The sequence below is a fragment of the Balaenoptera musculus genome, chromosome 11, assembly GCF_009873245.2.
Source record: "Balaenoptera musculus isolate JJ_BM4_2016_0621 chromosome 11, mBalMus1.pri.v3, whole genome shotgun sequence".
Taxonomy (NCBI): Eukaryota; Metazoa; Chordata; class Mammalia; order Artiodactyla; family Balaenopteridae; genus Balaenoptera; species Balaenoptera musculus.
In genome coordinates, this window is record NC_045795.1 from 22455008 (window position 1) to 22472377 (window position 17370).

Genomic DNA, 17370 nt, shown 5'->3' on the forward strand with positions numbered 1-17370 from the left:
TCTGCTGTACAGCATAATGACTCAGTTTTGCATATATTCTTTTTCCTATTCTTTTCATTATGGTTTATCACAGGATATTGAATAAGTTCCCTGTGCTATACAGTAGGATTTTTCTCTTTATCCATCCTATATATAATAGTTTGCTTTGCTAATCCTAAACTCTCAGTACTTCCCTCCCCCATCCCCTCTCCCTTCTCCTCCCTTTCCCCCTCCTCCTTGGCAACTGAAAGTCTCTTCTTTTTTTTTTTTTTGCAGGATCATAGTTCCCTAACCAGGGATTGAACCCAGGCCACAGCAGTGAAAGCACCGAGCCCTAACTAATGGACCACCAGGGAACTCCCACAAGTTTGTTCTCTATCTCTGTGAGTCTGTTTCTGTTTCATAGATGTATTCACTTGTGTTATATTTTTAGATTCCACATATAAGTGATATCGTATGGTATTTGTCTTTATCTTTCTGACTTACTTCACTTAGTATGATAATCTCTAGGTCCATCCATGTTGCTACAAATAGCATCATTTCATTTTTTAATGGCTGAGTAATATTCCATTGTATATACATATACCACATCTTCTTTATCCATTCATCTGTTGATGGACATTTAGGTTGTTTCTATGTCTTGGCTATTGTAAATAGTGCTGCTATGAACATATGGGTGCATGTATCTTTTCAAATCATAGTTTTGTCTGAGTATATGCCCAGAAGTGGAATTGCTAGATCATATGGCAACTCTATTTTTAGTTTATTGAGGAACCTCCGTACTGTTTTCCATAGTGGCTGCACCAATTTACATTCTCACCAGCAATGTAGGAGGGTTGCCTTTTCTCCACACCCTCTCCAGCATTTATTGTTTACAGTTTTTTTTGATGATGGTCATTCTGACCAGTGTGAGGTGATACCTCACTGTAGTTTTGATTTGCATTTCTCTAATAATTAGTGTTGCTGAGCATTTTTTCATGTGCTTTTTGGCCATCTCTACATCTTCTTTGGAGAAATGTCTATTTAGATCTTCTGCCTATTTTTCCATTGGGTTATTTGTTTTTTGGATTTTGAGCTGCATGAGCTGTTTGTATATACTCAAAATGAATTAAAAACCTAAATGTAAGGTCAGATACTATAAAACTCTTAGAGGAAAACATAGGCAGAACACTCTCTGACATAAATCACGGCAAGATCTTTTTTGATCCACCTCCTAGAGAAATGAAAATAAAAACAAACAAACAAAAAAACAAATGGGATCTAATTAAACTTAAAAGCTTTTGCACAACAAAGAAAACCACAAACAAAACAAAAAGACAACACTCAGAATGGGAGAAAATATTTGCAAATGAAACAACCGTCAAGGGATTACTCTCTAAAATATGGAGACCCATTTTTAAACAAAGAAGTGACATGATGAGATTTTCTTTTTTTGAAAAGATAATGCTGACTACAGTATGGAGAATGTATTGGATGGGGCAAGATCCATGTTAAAACAGTTAGGAGGATAACCGTTCTCCAGTCAATCAACAATACCCTGAACTAGAATAGTGACTGTGTAGGTGGGTAGGAGCATTTACTGGACCCCTGCTATATGCCAAGCACTAAGCTAAGTACTGAGATGCAGCCTCTGCTTTGAAAGACTGGTAGTCTTATGAAGAAAACAGATTCACAAACAAGTAGTTAAACCATCAATCATACAAAGTTTAAATTAAGAAAACTCCTTTACACTTTAATAACTCCAGGAAGTCTCTGTTGTTTCTCATTCTCTTACCTTTATGCCTCCTTACTTTGACCATCTTTTATGAGGTCCAACTCTTGTCCTCATTGCTATTTTAGTTTTTTATCCATTCCTCATATTGGTGTCATATGGAAAACCCATTGCCAATAGACAGGATCCAAGGTTCTATCTACCTGTAGCTAACAGTGAGTGAATCCTCCTCATGCTGACTCTTTTCTTGTAGCACATCAAGATGGCAGAATGAACTGTGGCAAGAACTCTGACTTTGTCCTCTCAGGGCTGTCCAGTGACCCAGACAAACAACAGCTCCTCTTTGGTCTCTTCCTGGCCCTCTACTTGCTGAGTCTCTTAGGCAACTTGCTACTTCTGCTGACTATTGGTGCTGACATCCACCTCCACACCCCCATGTACTTCTTCCTTAGCCAGCTCTCCCTGGTGGACCTCTGCTTCACTACCAAAACAGCCCCCAAAATGCTGGAGGCTTTGTGGACCAGCAATGGATTGATCTCTTTTTCTGAGTGGGTGGCCCAATTATATATCTTTCCACTTTTTGCTGATATGGACAGCCTGCTTTTGACTGCCATGGCTATTGACCACTATGCTGCCATCTGCCATCCTCTACACTATCCACTCCTAATGACTCCTTGCAGATGTGGACTGTTGGTGGGTGTGTCATGGAGAGTGGACCACTCAGACTCTTTCATCCAAAGCTTGTCGCTAACCTGACTGTCATTCTATACTAATCTAGAGATTCCCCACTTTTTTTGTGATTTCAGCCCACTCTTACGGCTTTCCTGCTCTGATACCCACCTCAATGAGGAACTATTGATGGTTCTGACAGGACTTTTAGGAATCAGCCCTCTCCTCTGCATCATAAGTTCTTATGCCCATATTTTCCTTGCTGTTGCTAGGGTCCCATCAGCACAGGGTAAAAAGAAAGCCCTGGCCACATGCAGCTCGCACCTCTCCATGTTCATTCTCTTCTACAGCACAGTCTTTGCCACCTACCGGAAGTCCCAACTTCTCACATCTCTGGGGAGCTGGTTGCTGCTGTCATGTATACCCTGGTAACTCCGACTCTCAACTCCTTTATTTATAGTCTGAGAAATAAGGATGTGAAAAGTTCACTGAAAAGGGTTCTGGGTATGGAGAGTTCTTGGGATTAGGGATAACCCCCATAAACAAGCATTTGGGAAAAATCTCTCTCCACTTCACCACCACATTTACAAAGTGCACCAATTAACATCAAGATTTTCACAGAGCATTACATAATCTACTGGAAAGAAAACTCCTGAAATAGAAATCAGGAGAACTAGGTTCAAGGTCTCTCCTTGCCCTCCATGTATAGGGGCCAGTTTTGAATTTCACCTGGGGAATTCCCAAGGTTGTGAATCAACACATGGGCAATCCCACTGACCTAAGAAAGCAGAAATCAGAATTTGGGAAACCTGGGGCACCTGAAGCAACTGAAAGTTGTAGGATAGGCATAAGAGAAGAGAGATCTGTGCAGAGGACACCCCAAAATTACATTTGAGGGCAGATGTTGTAGCTGTGACTGATTTCCATGTTGTACATGTGAATGGAAAGACCCTTTGAGAAAGATGCTTCTACAGAATTGAAATAAAATAAACACTAGAAGAAGAGCAGGGCTTGGGGAAGAGCAGTACCAGGAGAGTGTGCTCTTCTGGCCCTGCTAAACGGGGGACAGCCTGTTAACACCTCATTAATATCCTTGTTATCAACCTACCACTCTTAAAGTCTAAGCGTTAAGAGTAAAAACCACATCTTTGAGTAAGGTCTACTCTAGACCTGGCCAAACACAGGCTAAAGCCAAAGCCCTGACTGTGCCCACCAGGAAGAGAGAATTTGGAAGCTGAGTCATGTCACACAAGAGAGTGACACCTTGGGCTTTCCACAAATCCATACTACCAAAGCATAAAACAAAGCCTACTCAAGTTCAAGATGATCCTCCGTGACTTGAAATATCTGCTAGAACAAAAACTAATCTTCTGAAGAAGAAGATGACAGAATCCAGAGTTTCCACAGTGATCTGTATTCAGACAAGGAATTATTAGTCATACAAATACATGGGAAAATCTTATCAATATTCAAAAGAAAAGGAAGTCAATAAAAACTGAACTTGATGTGGCCCAGACGTAGGAATCCACAAAGATTGTACAACAGCTACAAATAAATTCAAAACATGAAAACAAAATATGTTCAAAGAATTAAATCACTTGAGCATTAATTATCAACTTTTATCAATGGAAGCTAAAAATATTAGGTGAAAGACTGATGGAGAACTGAATAATACATGGATCAGATGGATGCCACTTATGGTCAGACAAAAGTGGTGGCAGTGATGGGTGGCATCACTAAAAATGGGACAACCAAACATTATGTGCCTCATGATATAATGCAGTAGAAATTGCGGCAACTTTGTGTTATTCTGCTAAAAAGCTCACCAAGATCCAATTAAGCTTCTATCTTAATATCAGTTTTGTAGTGTAAGTGCCTGATAATTACCTTTTTTAATTGTGATGCAAGTGCCTGACATTAAGCTTTTGATTGCCAGGGGCATCTATTTCAAACACATTCATATCAAATAAAGATATAGTCAACTACACAACTAGATAAAGAGCCAGGCCACCCCACCCATGAAGTTCCCCTTTTAGAAAACTCTGGGTGACCTCAGTTAACTGACTGCTTGAGTGACTCTGCTTTTCCCTTCTTACTCTTTAATTCCTGGTCTTGTGTTTTATATTCACCAATAAATAGTGAACCCACGCAACCCTAGGCACCCCACCCTCGATCCCAATAAAGGCAGAGCCCCAGGTCCATGCTCTCTCTCTCTCTCTACCTAAGATCTCTTTGTGTGGCCCCAGGTATGCTATGTAACCTCCAGGACCTATGGGTAATAAACCTTGTTTTTTCAAAGTTCCCTGATGGTTGTTGCTGAGGTGCATCCTGCAATCATAACAAGAACCACAATGGTCATCCCAGCCCCAGCACTGGCTCTGGCCAGGGAAATAAATGTTGGTGGGGGCAGGTGAATGCCCAGGCATTCCTAGCTGATGGCACCACTACACCATCAATAGGCTGAGACCGACACAAAACAAGTTTATATAAAACACAAGATATAGGAGTATATGCCAAACAAAACCATAGGTCAGCAGAAAGTCTAATTTAGAATATGGAACATTCTAGAGATAACCAGATTTCTCCAGTAGGTTGAAGGTAAGAAAAAAAGAGGGGAGAAGGACTGCTGTGAAATAAGGGACTAAGAAACATAACAAGATACATTGTGTGAATCTTGTTTACATCTTAATTTTAAGAATTTAAAGATAATTGGAGAAATTTGAACATGGTCTGTGTATTAGATGACATTGAGGAAATGTATATTAAGTATCATAATGTCAGGGTCAGCATGTTTTTTTCTTTAAATGCCTTTATCAATCAGAGAGCATATTGAATACAGTTGACCCTTGAACAACACTGAGGTGAGGGGCAACAACCCACTGAGAAGTTGAAGATTCACCTATAACTTAGAGTTGGTTCTCCGTATACATGGTTCCTCTGTATGTATGAGGTTCCCTATCCCTGGATTCGACCAACCACAAATCCTGTGCTGCTGTGGTATTTACTACTGAAAAATATCTGCATATTAAGTGGACCAGTTCAAACCCATACTGTTCAAGGATCAATTGTACTTGCATGTAGAACAATTATTTACATGACTCACACAACACAATACTTACACAACATCTGGAATTTGCTCTAAAATTTTTCAGAAAAAAAAAGGAGCTACAGGCAGTTGAAATAGGATTGGCAAATGTTGATATTGAAGCTAGATGATGGCTGTATGGGGTTCATTATAATGCTCTATATACTTTTGTGTATATTTGAAATTTTCTACAATAAAACAGTTAAACAATTACAATGCATTCAGCTTTAAATATTTTTAATATGCATGTCTTTAAACCTGGCAATTCAACACCTTGGAATTTATTGTAGGAAAATCTAGATGTTAACTATATTTGCATGGTGAAAGAATTGAATACAACTAAACATTTTCACAATAGAAGATTATTTAAACAAATCATGTTTAGCTATATTAAAAAGCTCAGAAGAATAAATAAGTACGTATTTGTCAAAATAAAAAGAGGTTCAAGACATAGTAGTCAATGGAAAACTAGATTACAAACTTCCATGGTTCAACTTGTTTTATACATATACACCCAAGTAGCCAAGATTTCTAGATTTGCTTTGTGTTGCTATTTTTGTACATCTATTTCCTATAGTAAATATTCATAGATTATTTAGTAAAGAAATAATAAAATATTAAACTAAAATTTTTAAGTTAGCACTTCAAAATTATTGCTCTACAATACTCATTTTTCACGTGAGTATGATAACTATAAAACTTTTCACAGAGAGAAATGTCAGAACAGAACAAAGTTATTTCTACCCAACCAACCCCAGAAGACATCCCAAAGTCCAAATAAAATCTTTACCACAATCCTCCTTCAATCAATTGTTTCAGTTTGCTTAACATAGAGAAGCCTCTGTAGTGCCTGATGAACCTCCTTATTCCTCAGGGTATAAATCACAGGATTGAAGAGAGGGGTGACCACAGTGTAGAGCAGGGCAAAGACCTCGGAGAGGAGCTGGGAGTGGACAGCAGAGGGTGCAATGTACAAGACCATGAGGGTGCCATGGAATGTGGACACTACAGCTAGGTGGGAGGAGCAAGTGGAGAAAGCCTTTTGCCTGCTGGCCCCAGCAGGAACTCTCAGCACAGCCACCACGACCCAGGCATAAGATGTCAGAATCCGTCCAAAGGGAACAGTGAGGCAGATCACAGAGAGAATGAATGTTGTCATCTGGGCTACCCTGGGATCTGAGCAGGCCAAGCTCATCAAAGGCATGAAGTCACAGTAAAAGTGGTCAATGTGGTTGGGGCCACAGAATCTCAATTGGGCCATCAGGACTACAACCAATCCATCTGCCATGAAGCCGGAGAGCCACGCTATGACCACCAGCCCCAAATACCATCTGGGCTCCATCAGGAGTGGGTAGCAGATTGCCAGGTAGTGATCATATGCCATGACAGCCAGTAGGAAGCATTCAGCCGTGGCCAGAGAACCAAAGATAAAGAACTGGAGCAAGCAACCAGCCACAGAGATGGCTGCCTCCTGCAAGAAGTCCTTCAACATTTTTGGCACTGCTGTGGAAATACAGAGGATCTCCAGGAAAGACAGATCAGCCAGGAAGAAATACATGGGTGTGTGGAGCCTCTGAGAGCTAACCATCACCACAATGATTAACATGTTCACTAGGATGATAGAGGCATAGCTGAGAGAGAACACAATAAAGAAAAGGAGATGCAGTTCAGCTATGACATAGAAACCAAGAAGGACAAATTCAGTAACCGTTTGGTTTCCTATGGAGACAATTTCCATGAGGATCATCCACGTTTCTGCTCGGCAGTAATTAAGGGAGAAATTTTCATGCATCTTTGTATCTTCTACACCAAGCTTGAGATAAGTAGAGCTAAAATGAAAAAGGCAAAAGTGAGTCTCCAAAACAAGAGTTGTTTATACAAGTCCTCATCTGTCCCCCTTTTTAGTTGCTTTTACTCCTTTTCCAACTCCTATCCTTCCCTGCATTCCTTGATTGTACGTTCTTCAAGACTCAAGAGAATTTATCCAGACTCACAATTTCCAGTCTTCAGAGCCCTTTAACCTATTAGTCCAACCTAACATTTTTATGATATAATAAATTCCACCTTTCCAATCTCTAACCAGTCATAGAGCCTTCTGCATGTGCAATAGTGTAACGCCCTACAAATGCCTGCTTTACATGTCCTATCATCAGCTTGAAATCAGCATGATCAAAAAACAAACTATTGTATCTTCCCTGACCACAACCAGCTCCACTGTGAGTGGTTTGAAAATTCTGCCTGATACCCAAGCTTGTTATATTGTAGTCATCTTTATCTTAATACTGTCTCTCATTCCTCAAGCACTTTATCTGTTGTTGCTTGGAAAATTCTTATCTATTCCCTCTTCACTATTCCACCATTAGTCTCACAACCTCTTTATGACTATCTTAGCACAATTATAGACTTAAAGTCTCTAGATTACCCTCTCCCTTATCAAAATAATCTTCTTTATATTCTAGTTTCATACAAGATTTTATAGTACAAATGTGATAAATAATAATGTTGAGGAAAGTGTAGTCGTGGTAGTAGAGAGAGGCCAAACCCAGACAAGGAGCTGGGGGGTGTGAGAATCAAGGTCAGAGAGGTTCCCTGAGGAAGTAGTTGTAGGTTAAGTTTTGAAGAACAGGTAAGAGTTGACCAGGCAAAGGATAGGAAAGTGAGCATAGCATTCCAGGCAGAAGAGGCAAAATTGAAAGCAAAGATGTGTAATTGAGTGAAGAGCTAAAAATGGTTCTGAGTACCTGCAAGGAAGATCTCCTATGCTATCCAAAGAGATGTGTGTGTGTTTTTATTAAAAACAATGAGAATACATCAAATGATTGGAAGCCGAGGGGAAAGGTACAGGAAAAAATGCAGGGGTGTGTGTGTGTGTGTGTGTGTGTGTGTGTGTGTGTCTGTGTGTGTGTGTGAGAGAGAGAGAGAAAGAGAGAGGTGTCTCAGAATGTGCTAGCAGAGTTTGTGAAAATAGGGTTGTCATCTCCACAATGAGACTGCTCTTGGGAGTGTTTTAAAAGTTCACTCATGTGAAAACTATTTTCAAGTCATAACTATTTCCAAGTCCTGTATTTCAGACCACCACATTCCCCACTCTATTTTTCAATGGGTTGGGGAAGTGGGGTGAAAGAGGAAGATAAAGAGAAGGTAGTAGGATGTGAGGATTATAGAAAATGGGAAAGGTTCAGTGGAAGACGCTGCAGCACTGGGATTCCAGAGGAAGACTGTGGGATTTCTTTAAATTGCTTTTCAGAAAGAGACTTTTTGACCCTCTGGGTTAAACGAAGTGTGTTACTGATCAGAGGAGAAAACTCCATAAAGACCAGTTCTTTAGTTTGTTTTTTTTTTAAAGGATCTGTGAACTAAGCTGTGAACAATTATACAAAAATAGGAAACTCACTTGAAATAGCACTTCTAAAAAAAAAAAACTGTAAGCAGAATATGTGCCAAGGTTTTCTGAAGAGTTCAGAATATTGAAATTTCCCACCTTCAACTCCTCCCTTCTTGAGCTCAATGTGAAATCATGTAGGACATTGATTAGAAATGTCACACGTGTCACCCTCCACTCGCCAGAGCCATTCTCTCCTCCTCTCTTCATCTCCTTTCCTAGCTCCCAGATTCCTTTGGCTTTTCACTGGAGGTCCTTCCCTTTATTGCAAAGGAGGGCTGACAATTGCGAAGAGGGGAGGGGCCCCTGAGAACCAATTGCCCATTTACTGGAGAGCAGCCTTAAATGAAAAAGAAATATCAGCCCCCTGAAATACTTGTCCTTTTCCAGAGGAGGTTCCTGAACTGTTGGCTTCACCAAAAGTAGAGCAGAAACCAATGGTCATGGGAACCCACCTTTCCATCTCCATAGGGGCTAACGCTCTCCACCAAGCATCCCATCCCCCAATTTCCAGTCTCTTTCCCAGAACTCATCACAAAATTCTCCTGAGTTTTCTGCAGCATCCCTAAACCACCCCCTCCAATAGTGGTCCTCCCAGAAGACTGCTCTCAACCCTTCTGCCCCACCCTCCAGCTTTCAGACCCTTTCACCATCCCAGAAAACTATTTCAATTGAGACAGCCCTTACTAGGAGTGTTTTATATGGATTATCAAAGACTTTAAGGGAAAGAAAGCTGGCATGTTGTTACAAACATTTGGCTAAGGCTTCATAAATGAATCAAAAAGAATGGCTGCTGTTTTACAAAACACAGAGGAGGATGCCAAGTATGAGCAAAGACACTGAGGCAGGAAGCAACCTAGGGTTTCAGGGCAAAATAAGGAAATCTGCCTAAAATGGCCCCCAACCATTAGATTATCTAAATGTTGTGTGTATCAGTGATTGATGATATATGTATATAGTTTACTAAGGAGTCTCAACGTATGGATTGTAAATGTGCAACAGTTTTATTTCTATCGTTACTGCTACAAACTGTGCTGTTTACTCCCTCCCTTTCCACTGGGTTGCCAAATGCCTAATGACCCTGGATCAAATTCCCTAATTTGTCAGTCATGTTTAGCTTTAAAAATGTTCTCTGGGGTTTCCCTGGTGGCACAGTGGTTGAGAATCTGCCTGCCAATGCAGGAGACACGGGTTCGAGCCCTGGGCTGGGAAGATCCCACATGCCGCGGAGCAACTAGGCCCGTGAGCCACAACTACTGATCCTGCGCTTCTGGAGCCTGTGCTCCACAACAAGAGAGGCCGCGATAGTGAGAGGCCCGCGCACCGCGATGAAGAGTGGCCCCCACTTGCCACAACTAGAGAAAGCCCTCGCACAGAAATGAAGACCCAACACAGCCATAAATAAATAAATAAATAAAAATTAAAAAAAAAATTATGAATACCAACTCTTAAAAAAAAAAAGTTCTCTGGCTATTAAGACTGTTTACTTTTCCTTTCCTTCTATTAAGGCATAATTTTGCACACAAAGATCTGTTTATTTTTGTTTCAATCACATTTTCATATCAATACTCCTTTTTTAATAACTCCAGCCAACAGCCAGTCCTAGATTTGCTCTATTAGCTTAGAGTAAAAGGGAGAGAGCCTGGTCTTCCCCCATGACCCCCACTCTTCCCTGCCTCTACTTTTTCTGGTAGGGGAGATAAGGAAGGAGAGGAACAGTATGCTGGGAAGGTTGCATCCTCTTCTTGGTTGGAACTTCTGCTCTAGCTCTTTGTGTGATTAATTTAAACAGGGGTGAGCAGCTCCCCTAAGCCTTGGCCACCCACTCAGCTTCAGCTTGAAAGTTGAATCCCAACTAGTGGCCTCATACTAAATTCTTGATGCCCAAAACTCTTTGCCCAGTGATCCAGTATGGCCCCTAAATCATCTGCCCTCTGTGACCCTGACTCTGGAGCCTGTACCTACAGGAGGATTCATCTTTGTACTGCTGGGAAATCAGTAATTCAAGGAAGCAGAGTCTGTCTCTTCTCTGCCTGGAGGCCTCACCACCTCATCACCTCTCCCAAGGCTCCTTCCCTAACTCGGTTAGCGTCTGCTGGCCAGTGAGCATCCAGCTGGGAAATCAGAAGTCAGTCTCCCTTTCTCTGCAGGTATCTCTTTTTCTTCAGGGAATAAGACTACTGGAAGGTCAGAGATGGGACTAGACTTTCTGTCCAAACAAGCCCTGCCTTCCCCACACAAATAACCCACCCCTTCCTCCCAGCCTTCACCTTAAACACGGCTCTAGAGAAGTCCTCACAGTTTTCATTTCATGCCTTCATGCATTTGCAAACACCCTGTCCTTTGATACCTAAAAACTCCTTTGTATCCATCAAGACTCACATTGAATTTTACTTCCTCCTTGAAACATTTCTCTGCTTCTCAAAAGTCAAATCCTTCATCCTCGGTGGTTCCTTAAAGCCCTTTGACTATCCCATGTTTATGACACTTACCGAAATGCTTCATGATACATCTGTTTATATCTGTCTTTCTACTATTAGACTTGAGCTCCTTGAAATCAGGAGCTCTGTGTTATTCATATGTAAGTAAAAACTGGGATAGAGGTAGAGCTCTTTCTTCTGACCTAAATCTCTCAGCAATCCTTATTGGGAGATAGCAGACTCTCTCAGAAAGTTTGAATTTAGAATGAGTTCTGGGGAAATAGGAAAAATCTCACTAGTAAACTTAAAACTACACTTTCATAGACAGGTGGTGTGGAACAGATTTTGCAGCATCTGCAAAAGAATGCCAAGGAAAGGAATTGGAACTTGATATAGTGTGTCGTGGGAGTCATCGTGCCTTAAGCAGAAGAATGATGGAATTAAAGTTTTGTCCAAGAAAATCCATCTGGCAGGGAATTTGGAGACAAAGAAACTGGAAAACAATTAGAAAGCAGCTTTGATGGTGTATCTATTAATTCCTCCACTTAACATTTAGTTTTTACTGCTCTGTCTTCCAGGCTGTATCCTAGGCTTTGAGAATACAACCATCAATAACATAGAGCTCCTGATTTCAAGGAGCTCAAGTCTAATATTAGAAAGATAGAGATAAACAGATATATCGTGAAGCACTTTGGTAAGTATCACAAATATGGACAAGTCAAAGTGCTTTAAGGAAGCACCTTAAACAGCCAGGATAAAGGATTTGGCAGTTGAGAAGCAGAGCAAGGTTTCACACAGGGGGTCAAATTCAACATGAGTCTTGATGGATATAAAGGAGTTTTAGATAGCAAAGAATGGGGTGTTTGCAAATGCATGGAGGTATGAAATAGAAATTGTGAAGAGTTCCCTAGAGCCATGTTACCAGAGCTTTATGAGGGGGTGATACATGAGACTGAAAGTGTAGGTGGAGTCCAGACTGCGAAAAATCTTATGTCCTCTACTAAGGAGCTTAGACCTGGTCATCCAGGCAGCCTGGTTTATAGAAGCACCGGCAGCCTCAAAACCACAAAGACCTGGATTTGAGTCTTGCTTCCACCTCTTACTAAATACTTTGATTCTCAATTCTTCATCTGTGTCTTGAAAATAATACCTGCTTTGCAGAATTTTGGTGAAGATTAGGTAATACATGTGGAATGTATATTAAGTATACTTAAAATATAACTAATGTGAAGTTCCGGAAATCCCAATAAATTTCAACTATTATTTTTCAGTAATAAAAAATCAATAGAGAATTTTAAGCATAGAAATAGCATGCAAAAAATAAGAAGACTGATTGCTGAGTATAAATGTAACTAATTAGTTTCAGGGAGCTGTTGCCATCAGTCAAGGTGAATGATGATCAGGATTTATTTTAAATGTGGCAATAAGAGCAGAAAAGAGGGATCTAGGGGCTTCCCTGGTGGCGCAGTGGTTAAGAATCCGCCTGCCACTGCAGGGCACACGGGTTCGAGCCCTGGTCCGGGAAGATCCCACATGCCGTGGAGCAACTAAGCCCGTGCGCCACAGCTACTGAGCCTGCGCTCTAGAGCCCGTGAGCCACAACTACTGAGCCCATGTGCCACAACTACTGAAGCCCGCACGCCGAGAGCCCGTGCTCCACAACAAGAGAAGCCACCGCAATGAGAAGCCCGCATACGCAAGGAAGAGTAGCCCCCGCTCACCACAACTAAAGAAAAGCCCGCACACAGCAACTAAGACCCAACGCAGCCAAAGATTAAATAAATAAATAAATAAATTTTTAAAAAAAGAAAGAAAAAGAAAAGAGGGACCTAACTGAGAAAAGTTTCTGGGATAAGACTCGGCAGAATATTTCGAAAGATTGACATGGGGGCAGGGAAAGAGAGAGGGGGAGAAGGGAGTCACTGAACATTAGTCCATATTTCTAGCATGAGGAACCTCATGGGTGGTAGCATCATGAACAAAGGAAGTGGTACTAAGATCCTGAACCAGGATGGCAGTAAAAGAATGGAAAGTAAATGATGAACAGTTAAGAAATTTCTTTTTATGGCTTCAAGTGTGCATTTTGTGCATGTGTGTGCGTGCATACGTGTGTGTAAACACATGAATGAAAATAAAATAGTCCATAAGTTAACACTCCAATATAAATAATGTTTATCACACTGAATGAAAGTATTCAGATGATTCTTAATTTCTTCTTAATACTTGTCAATTTTTTCTAGTTTTTCTCAACTAACAATATTTCTGACATGAAAATAAATATTTTAATAGCAAAATAAAACATCTTTTATGATATTAAAAGTGTATTTATTATAAAGTGTTTCATGACACAAAAATTTACATTTAAAAAGTCACTGGTAATCTGACGTCTTGGGAATATGTACCAGATCATATTGAATATTAGATTTTGCAGCATACCTTTACATTTTGTCAAAACAATTTCTCATGTATTTTAATGTATAGTGTATTAACCTTACTCCTAATGATGAATATATTTATATTTCCATTTTTAGAGCACTTCAAAGGAAGAAACCTGCAAAATTTGGAAAATATGTAAAGCTCACATCTCAATAATGTCAATGCTATCACCTTCATCCATCCCAATGTTAACTTTCACTATGCAAACCTGACTGTCCTATGAGCCTTGCTTTTGTGATCAATTTGGGTTTAAGCACATATCAATAACAGTTGTTGCCTTCCAAGGATCCTAACCCATCTCAAAATCCCCACCTGGGAATCCAAGCCTGCATTCACTTTTCACGTTAAACTATATTCCTCTCCTTACCCTCCACTGAGCAAGATCTCTCCTACTCTGCCTTTGATACTCAGAATCAAGGAGTCTCCATGAAGTGCCTCTATCCAGTCTTGTGCTGGAATCTCTACAAAGGGAAACATAGTCACTACTCCCCAGCTTCTGAGATGTGATGGCATAAGACAGAGCTACTGTCCAGAACAGACAGAACAGTATGATTCCACATCTTTTGCAAGCCTGAAGGTTAAAGAATCTTAGGGTCAGAGAGCAAGGGTACACACTAACCAATTCTTGGAAATATTAAGTTAAATAATATGAAATTGCTGGTTTGAGGTCCAAAAAAGTTGATATCTGCAGTAATATGTGATTTAACCTACACCTGAGGATGAGGTCACTACATGTTCACTCTAGTTAGAGCCACTGAAGCTGAATCCTCTCCTCTAATCAATCTAAAAAGAATTCCTGTGAAATGGGGCATTTTAGGACCTATTTCAATGAGGAGAAAGAGAGAGAGTCTTGAATATTCAATAATCCTACTTTTAAAAAAGTAGAGTACTCTCTGCTTTGGAGAAGCTGAGAGGCAACCAAAGAGTGAATTAAAAGGAATACTGGGAGTGTGTGCAAGTCCAAATGGTTGAAGCTGGAGAGGAAACCACATAATGGAGGACATCTCAAGATCTTCATATGTCTTCTCCTTGCCCAGTTGACCCACCAGGCTGAATGGAGAGAGCCAGCTGCACCTTGGTCACTCAATTTGTCTTTGTGAGATTTTCCAACGCTCCATGTCTCCAGCTGCTCTTTTTCTCCCTCTTCCTCCTCATCTACCTCTTATCCCTTGTGGGCAATGCACTCATTGTGCTCATTGTAACCCTGGATGGGCGCCTCCACACTCCCATGGACTTCTTTATCTGCAATTTCTCCTTAGTAGAGCTCTGGTACACCACGGTCACTGTGCCCAAAATGCTGGCCAATTTTCTAAGTTCCCAAGGTGTCATCTCGGTTCCCAGCTGCATCACCCAGTACTACTCCTTCTCTTTGGCTGCCACAGAGCTCTTCTTTCTCACCACCATGGCCTATGACTGCTATGCTGCCATCTGCCGACCACTCCACTACCCACTCCTGCTCAGCCCTCAAACTTGTGGTACCCTGGCTAGCATCTGCTGGTTTGTGGGATTCCTCTGCCCCATGTTCCCCTCATTCCTCCTTACACAAATCTCCTTCTGCGCCCCCAACAAGATCAACCACTTCTTCTGTGATGCCATTCCAATTTTCCCCCTTTCCTGCGCAGACACATAAGCCGAACAAGCAGTGGGCTATGCTTTTAGCACTGCCATTATCCTAGGGCCCCTGGTCTTTACCATGGCTTCCTATGTCCAAATCCTGGCCACAGTTCTAGCCATGGCCTCAGATGCTGCCTGGTGCAAGACCTTTTCCACATGCACAGCCCATCTTTCTGTGGTCACAATCTACTTCGGCATTCTCACATTCATGTATGTCCACCCAGCAGTAAAGTATGAGTCAAATATCAACAAGATTGTGGCTATCTTCTACTCAGTCATCACCCCCCCCTTCTCAATCCTCTCATCTATACACTCCGTAACAAGGATGTCAAGGAAGCTCTGAAGGTGTTGGTGTCCCAGATGCAAAAGGTCTGCTACCCAAGGAGGGAGACAAAGTGATAGAGCCACATGAGAAGCAGAGAAACCAAAGCTGGTGCAATATCCAGCAGAAAACAATTCCTAATCATTGACTTTTACTTGTGCAATGTAGCTTTTCTATTTATTAAGTTTATATATTTGCTTTCGGGGAGTTATCTGTGGCATATTTTAAGTGAAAGTGGTGCTCCTCCTGCCACTCATTATGTCCATTTGCTGCCCATTCTTTCCATTGTTCAGCATCTCCAGAGGAGTGAATAATCTCATGTTAACATAAGTGCAGGGAAATTGCACAGGCTTTGTAGTCCATGCATCTGTGTTGGAAATCCAGCTCTCCCACTTGCTATCATCAGTTAAGTAAGCCAGTGAGACTTCTGAACAGGTAACCAAAGAACATAAAATCCTTTTTAGTTCTCTCAGAGGGAAGTTCTGATTTTCAGTGGACCTAATAACATGTAAAGCAGTGAACAAGTGCTGGTTTATTTGATTACATTGGTCTGTAGTTTTCTTCCTTGTAGTGCTGTTATGAGCTGACTTGTGTGCCTCCACCTCCCCCTTCCCCAGAAAAATTCATATGTTGAAGCCCTAAGGCCCAGTGCCTCAGAATGTGACTGTATTTGGAGAGAGGGTCTTTAAAGAGATAATTAAGGTTAAATGAGGCCATTGGAATGGAGCCTAATCCAATATGACTAGTATCCATTTAAGAAGAGGTGATTAGCCATACACAGAAATAAACTCAAAATGGATTCGAGACCTAAATGTAAGACCGGACACTATAAAACTCTTAGAGAAAAACATAGGAAGGACACTCTTTGATATAAATCATAGCAAGATCTTTTTTGATCCACCTCCTAGAGTAATGGAAATAAAAACAAAAATAAACAAATGGGACCTAATGAAACTTCAAAGCTTTTGCAAAGCAAAGGAAACTACAAACAAGACAAAAAGACAACCCTCAGAATGGGAGAAAATATTTGCAAACAAATCAATGGACAAAGGATTAATCTCCAAAATATATAAACAGCTCATGAGACTCAATATTAAAAAAACAAACAACCCAACCAAAAAATGGGCCGAAGACCTAAATAGACATTTCTCCAAAGAAGACATACAGATGGCCAAGAAGCACATGAAAAGATGCTCAACGTCACTAATTATTAGAGAAATGCAAATCAAAACTACAATGAGGTATCACCTCACACCAGTTAGAATGGGCATCATCAGAAAATCTACAAACAACAAATGCTGGAGAGGGTGTGGAGAAAAGGGAACCCTCTTGCACTGTTGGTGGGAATGTAAATTGATACAGTCACTATGGAGAACAATATGGAGGTTCCTTAAAAAACTAAAAATAGAATTACCATATGACCCAGCAATCCCACTACTAGGCATATACCCAGAGAAAACCGTAATTCAAAAAGACACATGCACCCGAATGTTCATTGCAGCACTATTTACAATAGCCAGGTCATGGAAGCAACCTAAATGCCCATCAACAGATGAATGGATAAAGAAGATGTGGTACATATATACAATGGAATATTACTCAGCCATAAAAAGGAACGAAATTGAGTCATTTGTTGAGAAGTGGATGGATCTAGAGACTGTCATACAGAGTGAAGTAAGTCAGAAAGAGAAAAACAAATATCGTATATTAATGCATGTATGTGGAACCTAGAAAAATGGTACAGATGAACCG

The 17370-nt window shown here is 40.8% G+C and overlaps 2 protein-coding genes across 2 annotated transcripts; one reads left to right on the forward strand and one right to left on the reverse strand.

The window, feature by feature from the left end:
• Window positions 1-6246: 6246 nt before the first annotated feature.
• On the reverse strand, window positions 6247-7182 carry LOC118903117 (olfactory receptor 11A1). The gene has a single exon (XM_036867836.1). The coding sequence runs from the start codon at window positions 7180-7182 to the stop codon at window positions 6247-6249; it is 936 nt and encodes a 311-aa protein (XP_036723731.1).
• Window positions 7183-14736: 7554 nt separating this feature from the next.
• Window positions 14737-15312, forward strand: LOC118903544 (olfactory receptor 11H7-like). The gene has a single exon (XM_036868697.1). It carries the CDS (start codon window positions 14737-14739, stop codon window positions 15310-15312), a length of 576 nt encoding a protein of 191 aa, XP_036724592.1.
• Window positions 15313-17370: the final 2058 nt, after the last annotated feature.